We start from the raw sequence: 12091 nt of genomic DNA on the forward strand, positions 1-12091 counted from the left end.
GGTCAGTTAATACACACACTAAAGAAGAGAACATTTTAATCTGCTCTAACATTAGACTGAATATGAACTAAAGTAACAACAAAATGATAATACCAAAAAATCTCTAACATAGCCTATAGGCTAAATTACGTCTGCAGCCCAAGACATCACTAAAGCAAATATACAATAAAAGATGCAGTATATCTAATAAATGTATGCAAATGCATATAAATACATTAGAATATGGAAAAGTTAATTTGTCATTAACTATACTGAGTGGATAAAACAATGCGTTTTATCCACTCAGTAAAACGCATTGTATATATTATTCACACCCAGACTTATATTTTGAAACCTTTATTTTTTGCTTTTAAGTGATAAAAAAAAATAAAAAAATTACACTTACAATTAGATTATTACATCAGACCAATGAAACACAGAAATGTCAGCTTAATGAAAAATATGTTTAATATATGTTTATATGTTATTTTGAAAAGGTGCTTTTAATCGGACAACCAGGCTTCATCAGAACCCGTCTTCTAATTTGCCGAATGTGGCCGTAGTGATTTCCATGCTACTTTTTGACTCCCGTGTGTTTTCTCTGCGTCTCTTTTCTTCCCAGGGCGGCGCTCCGCCCGCTCAGTACCCCGCAGGAGGCTCGTCAACCAACCCCTTCTTATAGCGATCCATCTCGTCTGCTGCACAACAGGGTCGACAACCGGCGCGCTTGCACCTATTGCACTGTTTTGTTTCACCAGTAGCTTTAAAAAAAACATGTTTGTAAGAATCTGTATTTTCTATCGCAGTTTGTCACAAATTAAACAATGTGCAAGACGGAGGCACTGACGGTGTCCGTGACTAGAAAAAGAAAGAGAGGGGGGAGAGGTTGACCCTCTGTCCTCTGCTGAACCTGTGAACTGGCCTGAGCCACAACGTATATAATCAAACTGGCTGAAAATTAAGTTATTGCATACAGTATATCATTCATCATGCTGCATTTCTGTACATATGTTCTTTTCTCCTCTAGGACGTTAGCTCTTTGTGCATATCAGTATTTGTATAACATAAGATTTGTCGAGACAGGGCTGTCGCTTGGGTACTGCCAGTTTCTGTATTTGTAAAGAACTAAACTGTTTGTGCTGATTCTTTTTTTGGGTAAATTGTTCATACTAAGGAAAAACTTCAGTGACTGAAAACTGAAAACAAGTGAATGCTGCATCCGAACGGCGAACTGGCCGTTCTGCCGTCTCCCTCCCTGCTGACAGAGACCCCGGCCCCAACAATTTTTGAATGACAGTGAACCTCAGACCCACGGGGGGGAAAAGCAGAATGACTGATGGACTGAAAAACCACTTTCATGGGATATTAAAGAATTTTAAGTTAATGTGTAAATATATACAGAATATATATTAAAATGAATTTTAAATAAGATGAAATGACTGAAGCTTTCATTAAGAAATGTATAGGTGCTTCTCAATGAGCTAGAATGTAATCGGAAAGTACATTCATATGAGTAATTCAATTCAAAAAGGGAAACTCTTGCTTTTGTTCGCGTGGGCAGGTGCTAAGCTCTGCTGAAAATGAAATCGGCAACTCCATGAAGACTTATCGGCAGAGAGAACCGTGAAGTGCTCTTAAAATGTCTTGGCAAACTACTGCATTGACTGTAAACTTCGAACACGATAGAAGTATAAAATAAACTTCAAAATACAACATAGATCAACACCGGCAGGTTACATGGCTCCCCATTTAATGACTGGAGAATTCCAACTGGATTGGAGAAAACCCACCTGGATTGAACTTTATTCTTCATTCAGATCCTAAGATCTTGACTTTTAAACAAATTGAAAGTTTAACTTTTATCTTAAAATGTAATGAGCAACAGTACAGTGCTTTTTTTTCTGACTGATATTTTGCCATGGTCTGTTAGTCTAAATGTCCCTTTTTAAATTGAATTACTGAAATTTACTTTTTGTAAATGTTTTCTAGTTGAGCTGCTCCTACATTGCACGAAAAATGTATTACATGTGTTTTATTTTAGCACAAAAAAACACAAGAAAAAGGGCGTTTAATTCCATGATTTGGTACCACAGGGTTACAAAAAAAAATAGATAAATAAAATCAAGTCTCGATTTACAATATCAGAACTTGTGTTCCTCGCAGATTTCAGATTGTCTTCCATTTAAAGACGACTGTTCCTTTTTTATCCTCTGCGCTTTACAGACGCTAAATATTCCCCGAATCAGAAAAACCACAGAGATGACTGAGAAGTAGCTGGCATAAATGATGAACTGCAAAAGAAAGCACAACCGCCAGGGGGCGTCAGTACAGCCGAAATCTTAGCGTTTGTATCTCGCGATCAGATTGTTTACCTGAGGAACGATGGGAAGGCCCAGCGCTCCGCTGTCAACCACCACGGAAGTGATGATTGTCTGCAGAAGCAGAGCTCCAAAGTTGTTGGCCCCAAACACCAGAGCGTACCTTTCCATCGACAGGTCGGCTGCGATTTGATACCTTGCAGGAATACGTTTTTTGTTTTTTTTTTTCTGTTTACTAATGCAACATTTGTACAGTAGAAAAAAAAATTAGCCTTGGAACAAAATGGTGAGTCTTACATGGCTATTGTTATCAGGAGCATGTACAGGCACTTGAAGATGGTGTAGGTGGCGTAGCAGACCCAGATGTTTCCGGCGAAAGTCATGAGAAATAATGCAGCAGCTCCCAGTCCCGAGAAGCCACCCAGGGCCAGCTCCCCCCACTGCTCCCACCTCACCTCTGTGAAGCCTATGCCATAGGCAGTTGCTGCACCTGGAAAACACCAGCTCAGCGTTTACCCGACTACAAAATACTGTCGCTTGGTAATAAGATGGCACGTCTTTATCTCCCAACCTTCCTTTTTTTCGACAGTTTCACTTCTGTCTGTTTTCTGCTTACTTAACAAGTTTGACGCTGCCTCCACACCTCCGTTGTAAATGCTGAAGTTCTGAGAGGGCTGCACGTGCTCCCACAGCACCTGGGTCGCACACACACACACACACACCCACACACACACACACACACACACACACACACACACACACACACACACACACNCACACACACACACACACACACACACACACACACACACACACACACACACACACACACACACACACACACACACACACAGATTACAAGAAAATCCAGAAGCAATTGTCACATTTACCGCTACAGCAGTTCGCTCCCGAGCAGAAATGCCTTTTTAACTGCAGGATTTAAGTCAAATGTTTTTTGTATCCCGCTTGTTTCTTGCAATGGTTTGCAGGAATGTTCATCTTTGTCCATTTGGGAGACCCATTTGTTCAAGCTTTAACTTCCTGGCAAATATCTTGAGGTACTGCTTCAGTATTTTCACATCATGCTCTTTCCCCTTTATTCAATCTATTTTTTAGGTGCACCAATCCCTCCTGCATCAAAACACCCCCATAAACTCATCCTGCCACCATTATTTGTACTTCAAAGTTTTGATGGCGTTCTGAGGCTTGCAGGCTTCCCCCCTTTTAGCTAAATACTCCAACTTAAGTTTCATCATCCTTATGATATCTCTCCAAAATTTAAAGTATTTGTATCTGTCTGTTAGCAAAATCAAATCTTTTTATTTTTTTTAGTAGCTTTTGGAGAAATTGCACCTTACCACTCCATTCTCTTACCAGCCTCCAGCAACATCTTTATAAGGTTTTTCCTTTTAATGTGCAGATCGTATGCAAATCTTTCACCGTAATGTCTTTATTACTGGGACACTGAACCTTTGTGCTACATGTCAATCTCTTTTCATACTGTTCATACTTTTTAAGTTTTTTTTTATTGTTGTTAGAGTGTTAAACAGGAGCTCTCATAATGCAAGCTTTTGATTGACTATTGACATTTTTGTTGACGTTGAGACTGACCTGTACATAGTTGACAGTCTGGTTATAGCCACATGTGGCCATCGCCCACCACACTGACCAGTACAACAGCTGTCTGGAGGAATAACACTGGCGGAAATCTCTCCATAGCTGCAGAGCGACCTGGCTGCAGGACGCCGCCCCTTTTATCTCCTCCGAATCCTCGTCCTCCTCAACCCGCTGCTCCTTCGTATCTCCTTTGTCTCCCAGGGATGTATTTGATGTTTCTGAGTGGCGTTCTTCATCCTCAGAGCCACCCCTTTGCCTCTTTGCGCCTTCCTCTGCCGCTCTCTGTCCAGAATGTTTTCTGTGGAAGAACATGCTTCTCTGTGGCATGGGCAGCAAGCAGGAGGCGACGAGTGCGACGGCTGTGAGCACCAAAGTGAACACGAGGATGTTGTTGTAGGACATGAGGTCGAAGCTGACGAGCAGCTGACCCAGCACCGAGCCCACGGTGTATCCCAGGAGCTGGACGCTGCGGCTGTAAGACGTGGCCTTACGGTATCTTTTTAGATCTACAACGCTGCAATAAACAAAACAGGATCATTTAGGAGAACTGTCAGGTCCACTCTGACTCCACACGGTCCAAACGTGCGACTCTGATTGTACTTTTAGTTGCAAGGCATGACCTGTAGATAAAGGAGAAATAGGCCACGTCGCTGGCTGTCACCACCCCGTAGCAGAACTGCATGGCCTGCATGGCCAGCACGCTCTCCGTCCACCTCAGCAGAGCCGTGGTGATGAAGAGCATCACACACTGGAAGACCACCACAGGTTTGTAGCGCAGCCAGTCCGTGAGCAGGAAGACCGGCACCAGCACGGACAGGTAGGAGTATGTCCACACGGGAAAAATCTGGTTGTTGACCTGACGCGGAGAGATAAAACCAGAAAAACATACAAAAACAGTTCCAAGTTCTATTTTCCGACCACACTTCTTGTTTTCCTACTGTCGTCAGAGGTTTTAATAATCCGTTAGACACTTCTCTACACAATTTTATTCATTTCTGCAATGAATAAAAGATGTTTTGTTTGTTATTCAACAGATTCATAATTTTTCTCGTGACCACAGGATGTGTCTTCTCACATGGTTATTTAAGAAATTGGAAGCTACATAATGCATCAGCTGGAAAACCGTTGTCCATGGAGTAACTATCCAATGGAAAGCTCATAACCTGTTTGTTCAGTTAAATTCAGGTGGAGACTTTTTTTTTGGTTGTCAAATTTACCTTCGTCAGCCGACATTTTGGCAGAGTCCTGCTCATCCCTAGGCCTTTCAGCTGGATGTTTCCATGCTGTTTATTCTTGCATACACTTGTTTAGAGAGATGAGCATGACACCTCCAGGCATATAAAAATTATACCCAAGGATAAACCAGCCTTGTACATTTTTCTACTTGATATCTGCCGATTTCTTTACATGTTTTCATGATGTCACACAAAGAAGAAGTCGTTCCTCTGAAAACTTAAAAAACATCTACAAATGATCCTCCATTGAACTCAGATGTTGTGAATCTAACAAAATTATTACACCATCATTTGGACTTTCTAAATGGTTTAAGGCTATAATAATCTACACTGTGTGAGCCTCTGACTCGGAAGCAAGTAATAAAAAGATTTACCGATCTTATTTATTCTATAAATAAGCAGGTGAACATGTATCACTTTATTGGAGTGAATCACAGGTGTGACTATAGGATGTTTCCATCTTCCCACTGATTCAGTAATTAATAACATCTGATCAGAACAGAAAAAAAAAACACTTCACAACACACTATAATAGCTGGGTTTTTTGCATGAAATCGAGTAAATCTTTCAAATCAGTTGTTGTTTGATGCCCTTCAGTTGTTCAGCTGTAGTTTTGTACCTGTTCAGTGGTCAGATTCTTGTCTGGTCCTGTCAGGAACGGTATGAGGAAAGGTTCCAGCGGCTTCACCGTGCTAAAGAATCCATAGACGCACAGCAACGTGGTGGGATATCTCCAGTCTGAGCTCAGTCTTTTCACACTCTCCATGTTTGCCTGCTTTCCTTTGGTATGTGTGTGTGTGTGTGTGTGTGTACTTAGTGGCTGCAGCTACTTTGGTCATGCGTGCCTGTCAGGTTTAGTCATCTAAAGTTAGTCAGATTTAGTGCTGGTTTTGCCAATCAACAGCCAGGTCAAAGAGCAGCAAGGTGTCGGTGATTGCAAGTCATGCTTTCTGGACAAATCCGTGGGCTTAATTCTTATCAGAATATATCTGTTTTACAGCTGGAGATACAAGGTAAATGTTGGGGGAAAAAAAAAAAACACACACACACACACACGAGGCCAGTCAGCATTTTTTCAGGCACAAGAGTTTTATTGATTGTGATCAGAAACGTTCAGAAGAGATCACCTCTCCACCTGGTTCTTTTCCTCTCGTTTCTGTCTGATCCACAGATCGCTGATGTACGCAGGCGGTGTAGGTCCCTCGGATCAGAAAGAGAGCTGAGATGGCAGCGTAGTAGCTGCCATATATGATAAACTGCAGAAAGAAACATTTGTCAGTGGCCAGAAACATTTAACTTTCCAAATTAGCCAACAATATTAAACAAATCCTCTTGTAATGGCCAATCATTACCACCAGGTGTCTCTCCTTGGTCACAAACATATCCTCGTGTTTTCAGTTAGAGTTCAGTCCCAACCTGCTGCCATTTAAAAAAAAAAGAAAGCAATAAAACAATGAGTGAAAACAGCATACCTGGGTGACAATGTCCAGTCCCAGTGCGGTTTCATCCACAACAATGACCGTGACAATAGTCTGCAGTAAGAGGGCTATGAACGTGTTGATCCCAAACGTCAAAGCGTAACACTCCATGGAGAGGTTGGATGCTATCTGGAATCTACAGAAACACAATCAGGAGAGGAAACCCTTCTTTAATATTAGACTGTTAGAGATATTCATGATCAGAGTTACTTGAAATGACTTGAATAAATTACATTCCATCTTCATGAAAAAGAGTATCAGTGCACTTCTATTGTAGACTTGAGTTCAGCAACCCACACATCAGCATTAACCAAAGTTATTATGTGCCAATATGGTGAACTTTAAAAACAATGCAACTCTAGATAATTGATCATATTTATATTGTGACTCTATGTCCAGCAGACTGATAAACACTTGTTCCCTCTGAGGACCTGTTGACACTTTTCATAAGCTTGTAGTATTTCTCCATAAGATTTTTCTGTATCGTCACAGTATTTTATTTCAAATTTTATGAAAATCGTTTTGGCTCCAACTTCAGCATAACAAATACACAACACCACAGAAGTAAGATTTATGTATCAAGCCAAAGTTTGATGTTTAAACCGAGAATTTATCTCCCTCATAAGAATCCAAGCTTTCACATCTGAATACACCGTTTCCCTTTTGATTTTTACATTTGGGTCAAATGTATCAAACAGATGAAAAGTTCACCATAAGTAAACTTTGAGTGAACAAAAAAAAAAAAGAAGAGTTATATGTTGAGCTTACATTGTGATGGTAATGAGAAACATGTAGCAGGATTTGAATAAGACATATGCGGCATAGCACGCCCAGATACTGCTGGTGAACGCCATCAGATACACAGCACCTGAGCACACGGCCGAGAAGAGCCCCAGGGTCAGCTCTCCCCACGTGGCCCAGGTCACATTGATGAAGCTCACCGAGAACGCTGCAGCGGCACCTGAAATATGAAGCAGATAACTGGTTGTTCCATGCACATCCTACCCATTTCGATTAATTAATTTACCCCGAGGCCATCGTCTCTTTCCTCAAGCGCTGACAGTAACAAATCGTGTGCATCCTTAAGCTGGTCTCCTTAGCCCGGCTTGATAAACCTCTTGCAGGATGCACTTAGAATCTACCACCAGCAATAATCAGAGAATCCATTAACTTTTGTCTCTCTCTTTAATTGAAGCAATTACTCTACTTCCCCTCACGCTGAGCCAGGCTGAGCGTGAGCCAAAAGAAACCCAGTGCTGCTGTTCTCTTTCAAAATCAATACGCATTTTCCGTTTAATCAGTCACCACATATAACCAGCCCCAGTGCGCTTGTCTTTTTTTTTTTTGTTGTTGATTGCGATTTTTACATGTCTCGGTGTTATCAGGCGTGGCAGCTTTAAGCAGTGCTGTTAAATGTTACTTCCTGGATGTGATGCTTTGTTCTCCCTTTCCATCCATAAATTTGCAAAGTAGAAAAACTTGCAGATTTTTTTTTCTATAAATCTAAAGCCTAGAAGGTATTTCTATGATTTACCTTATAATGATTTTGCTTCAGTGATATTTAAACAATTTTCAAAAGGTTGAGGTACAAATAATAACTCACCAACAACAGAAGACACAGCTTCCACAGCTCCGTTATAGACAGATGACGTGGCAGATGGTTCTATATGGTCCCACTTAAGCTGGATGTAGTTAAAGATCTGCATGTAGCCGGCCGTGGCCAATGCCCACCACAAGGACCAGTACACTAAATGCCTGCATGGTGAAAAATGAGACAGCATATTATGATGAGGGGTATCGATAAAATACACAGTGCTTTGCAAAAGCATTCCTGTCTCTTTAGCTTCTTAATGTTGAGTAAAGTTACCTCAGACGTCAACGTATTTTATTTAAAATTTCATGTCACAGACCAACACAAATGTGCATATAGCTGTGAACTGGAAGGAATGGGAAACGAATACCTGATTTTTAACTTTTTCCCAGAAAAAAAAAAAAAACTGTGAAGGAAGTTTGCTGTTCAACTGAAAATTGAGCATACAGATATAGTTACAGTGGAAGGGGTTTGGATCAAAGTGTATTTCTCCTCAGTGAACATCTGAACATAAATTCAGTTGAGAATCTGTTGCAAAACTTGAAAACTTATTTTTACAGACTCTTTTCATCCAATCTGTGTGGCTTGAGCTAAAAAGACTCAGAAATGTTTGTTTCTTGTTTTCAAAGCTGGTAGAAATACTGCCCAAAAATACTGGAAGCTGTTACTGAAGCAAAAGACGATTCTACAAAGAATATGCACTCCATTATAAAAATTAAAAAAAATTGAAACCATTTATAATTTTCCTTATGCTACTACTTCATGTTGATCTGTTACATAAATCCAAATGGAATACACTGATGTTTGTGACAATATAAAAACTTTCAAGAAGTTCAAACACTTTTGCAAGGCACTGTATGAGAAACACACCTAGAAGAGTATGATTCCTTAAAGCTTTTCCAAAGTAAGGGACCTGCAGTGATCACACTTTCTCTGCTGCAACAGCCAGCACCGCCAGCATGCTCCATCTCTTTGTCCTCCAAGGATTCTCCATCCTTGTCCGCCTCTGAATCTCTCTGTCTGTTGTTTCTGAGTGACCCTTTTTTCTGCGACTGGGAGCCCACAGCCGCTTCCGTTTTGAAGAACATGGTCCTTTTGGGCATGGGCAACCAGAAAGAGACTAGAAAAGCTGCGCAAACAATCCCCAGAGTTATGGCATTTAAGTAGAAGTAATCCACTCCTGTGAATGAAATAGATAATAATCAGAGTTTGCACAACGTTGGAATCACAGTTTACACACCAGCTCCTTTTTTTTTTGTCAGTTTTTGTTATGCATAAAGAAGAAAAGTATATCATACTGCTCGTTCCTTTAGAGTATTGATGAAAAATCAACAACAGCATCTTTTAAAAATAATTACCTCCAAGGGAGACAAGCATTTGGCCAAGGCTGGCACCAAATGTATATCCCGTCAGCATGGCGCTGCGCAGGTAACTTGTAGCTTTTTGATAGCTTTTCAGTGGAATCACGCTGTAAATATAAGAGAAGTAGGCGACCTCCGTGGAAGTCACTATTCCAAAGTTGACCTGTAAATGAGACAAACCAGTCTTCCAGAAGCTGCTTCTCATTTTGAGGCATTGTTCACTAGCAAATGTTTTAAACTTGTAGATGGTATTCCTGATAATGCTTACTGTAGTTACAGGACAAAACACAGCGTTACAAAAGTATTTGCATCCCTTGAACTTTTCATCACTGTCACATCACAACAGCAGACTTTTATGTGACAGACTGGTGGAAAGATAATGATACATGACTTTAGGGAATTTTATTTTATGAGATGAGTAGGACATCCATATTTGTTTGGTCATAGATTTCTATTTACCCACCGTGAAACATGGTAGTGACAGCATTGTACTACGGAAATGCTTTTCTTTGACAGAGACAAGGAAGCAATGAGGAAACGTTTGTGTTTGAACTCTGCATTACAGCTGTTACAGGACGGGTATTTTACTGACCTGAAGGAAGGTCATTGCAGGCAGGCCAGGGGCAAAGGATAGCAAGAGATAATTACTGACAAGAAAGAGTCCCTGTACCATAATGACAGGTTTGTACTTCAGAAAGTCAGTCAGGAGGAAAACTGGAAAAAGAAAGGCCAGGTATGAGTATGTCCAAACAGGAAACAGATAGTTGGTCACCTGTGGGCAAAAAGCAGCAAGAACAGAAATGCTGAGTCAAACAAAATTGCTGAGTAAATTGTAAATAAATAAATAAATAAAAATGTCTCTAATAAAACGTGTGCGAAATACGTACCACCTCTTCAGAAATGTTCTTGTTTGGTCCAATTAGGTAAGGTGTAAGGAAGGGCTCTGCTACGCGGCAATTAGCAAGAAAGCCATAGATTGACAGCACGGTGGTGGGGTAAGCCCATCCAGAAGACTTCAGTTTTGCCCAGTACCCCATAGTGTGGCCTCAGCAGAATTTTGTGCTGCTTGACTTTGAAATAATATGTTTCCAAGATGAGGTATCAGTTCACGTTGGCTTCTCAGTATCTCTCAGGCGGATTTCTGTTAAAGCTATCAGTAGTCACAAGAAGCTGGAATACAAGCACACAATCTTTATGAGCAACACACTGTAATCAGTACTCCGGTGTATGCAGACTTTGACCTGTTTGTGGAATAGAAGACTTGGCAAGTTGAAAGTAACAAGTAGAAAACTTTACTAATGAGGAAATTACCTTCTAAACGTATTCATACTTATAAAATACATCTAATGTGTGTTGCAAATCACCAGATGAACGGCAAAATATTTTAGATGGAATTTTACATGACAAATCATCATGCAGTAAATGAAAAATGATACGTGGTTGTACAAGATTTCTTAGAAATAAAAATCATTTACATTTCTGCTTGAAACTATTTTAGGGTAAGACTATCAACTTTGCACACACTGAAATTTATATTTGTCCCATTGTTCTTTGCAAAGTGACACAAACACTGCCGTAAGGCTGTCTGTAGTTACAATTAGTGCAGATCCTTTTCTAAAGAAGATGCGTGAAACACATGAAGCTCACTCATAACACCAGAAATATTTTTTATAGATCTAAAGTACAGTTTAATAACCATTAATAAAGTAGAAAATAATTTCTAAAGGCAATTACAAAAACATGAAAAGTTCTATCCTATTTCATGCATCGACAATAATAAGAACTATTTTCTCCTAAACGTGTTTCTTTTCTTTGTCTTTTGTCTTCTCCCATCTTAATCCACCCAATTTACACGTTTTACGCATGTGTGAGGCGGGGCACGCGCTGTCGTCACCATAGCGACAGTTTGTTGTGGTCTGCGGCAGAAGATGAGACTCAAGCGGTTTCTTCTCAGATATTATCCACCCGGTAACAATATTATTTTTTCTTCTCTATTTAATGTGGGTTTAGACATTCTTATAAAGAACATGACGGTACTGTGTAAAATTGTTTCCAACTTCAAACTAGCATTTATCCAGTTATATGGAGCTGACAAAGTTAGGTAATTGTGTTCGGTAAACTCAAAGCGAAAAACTCGCAGGTTCTTTAATGTGACACCACCAGCAGTTATTTATTTGATTCTTTCGACAGGTATAATCCTGGAATATGAGCGAGGAGGATATTTGAGGACCAAATCCATCGATCTTCTGGATTTGACACCTGAGTGCGTGAGTTTGGTCCTTCAACACTAGGATGGATGGACTTTTTTTTAATTTTTAGTAACTTACTGATTTTCCATGCTTTGCGTTCGGTCTTCACAGAACAAACACAGATGAGCTGGTGTCAGAAATCAGACAATCAGAGCCTCTGATCACAGAGTCCCGGGCCGAACAGGTCAAAGAGTTGGTTCTCCGACTCCAACAGAAACAGAGTCAGCAGGACCACCACAGGTTCTGTTTCTGCAAGGTCAGCT

At 40.3% G+C, this 12091-nt stretch overlaps 4 protein-coding genes across 16 annotated transcripts in view; 2 read left to right on the top strand and 2 right to left on the bottom strand.

Annotated features, from left to right (window-relative positions):
- agfg1a (ArfGAP with FG repeats 1a) overlaps positions 1-1410 on the top strand; it is a 25549-nt gene extending 24139 nt beyond the window's left edge. For all 11 annotated transcript variants that reach the window (XM_008425380.2, XM_008425382.2, XM_017308365.1 and 8 more), the window contains one exon: positions 602-1410. In XM_008425380.2, the coding sequence (XP_008423602.1) occupies positions 602-661 (60 nt within the window). In that variant the 3' untranslated portion in view covers positions 662-1410. The remainder of the gene's footprint in view (positions 1-601) is intronic.
- A 620-nt stretch (positions 1411-2030) lies between these two features.
- Positions 2031-5915, bottom strand: slc19a3a (solute carrier family 19 member 3a). Of its 2 annotated transcripts, none has more exons than XM_008425392.1 (7): positions 5769-5915; positions 4535-4770; positions 3909-4428; positions 2914-2992; positions 2595-2787; positions 2352-2493; positions 2031-2270 (listed from the first exon to the last, which is right to left on the bottom strand). In XM_008425392.1, exons 1-7 carry the CDS (start codon positions 5913-5915, stop codon positions 2121-2123), a joined length of 1467 nt encoding a protein of 488 aa, XP_008423614.1. In that variant the 3' UTR covers positions 2031-2120. The 2 variants fall into 2 exon arrangements, with proteins under 2 accessions (XP_008423614.1, XP_008423613.1); XM_008425391.1 differs by having other exon boundaries at positions 2869-2992.
- A 315-nt stretch (positions 5916-6230) lies between these two features.
- Positions 6231-10865, bottom strand: slc19a3b (solute carrier family 19 member 3b). Its single transcript, XM_008425393.2, has 8 exons — positions 10467-10865; positions 10172-10351; positions 9577-9742; positions 9089-9398; positions 8231-8382; positions 7396-7588; positions 6622-6763; positions 6231-6405 (listed from the first exon to the last, which is right to left on the bottom strand). Exons 1-8 carry the CDS (start codon positions 10614-10616, stop codon positions 6253-6255), a joined length of 1446 nt encoding a protein of 481 aa, XP_008423615.1. The 5' UTR covers positions 10617-10865; the 3' UTR covers positions 6231-6252.
- A 561-nt stretch (positions 10866-11426) lies between these two features.
- Positions 11427-12091, top strand: part of daw1 (dynein assembly factor with WDR repeat domains 1) — a 7983-nt gene continuing 7318 nt past the window's right edge. Inside the window, exons 1-3 of one of the 2 annotated variants that reach the window (XR_535183.2) lie at positions 11427-11547; positions 11770-11842; positions 11940-12084. Coding sequence is in view for 1 of the 2 variants with exons in the window: in XM_008425396.2 (XP_008423618.1) it covers positions 11508-11547; positions 11770-11842; positions 11940-12084 (258 nt within the window). In the remaining variant the exon portion in view is untranslated. The remainder of the gene's footprint in view (positions 11548-11769; positions 11843-11939; positions 12085-12091) is intronic. The other variant, XM_008425396.2, reaches the window with a different exon arrangement.

The sequence above is a fragment of the Poecilia reticulata genome, linkage group LG13, assembly GCF_000633615.1.
Source record: "Poecilia reticulata strain Guanapo linkage group LG13, Guppy_female_1.0+MT, whole genome shotgun sequence".
Taxonomy (NCBI): domain Eukaryota; kingdom Metazoa; phylum Chordata; class Actinopteri; order Cyprinodontiformes; family Poeciliidae; genus Poecilia; species Poecilia reticulata.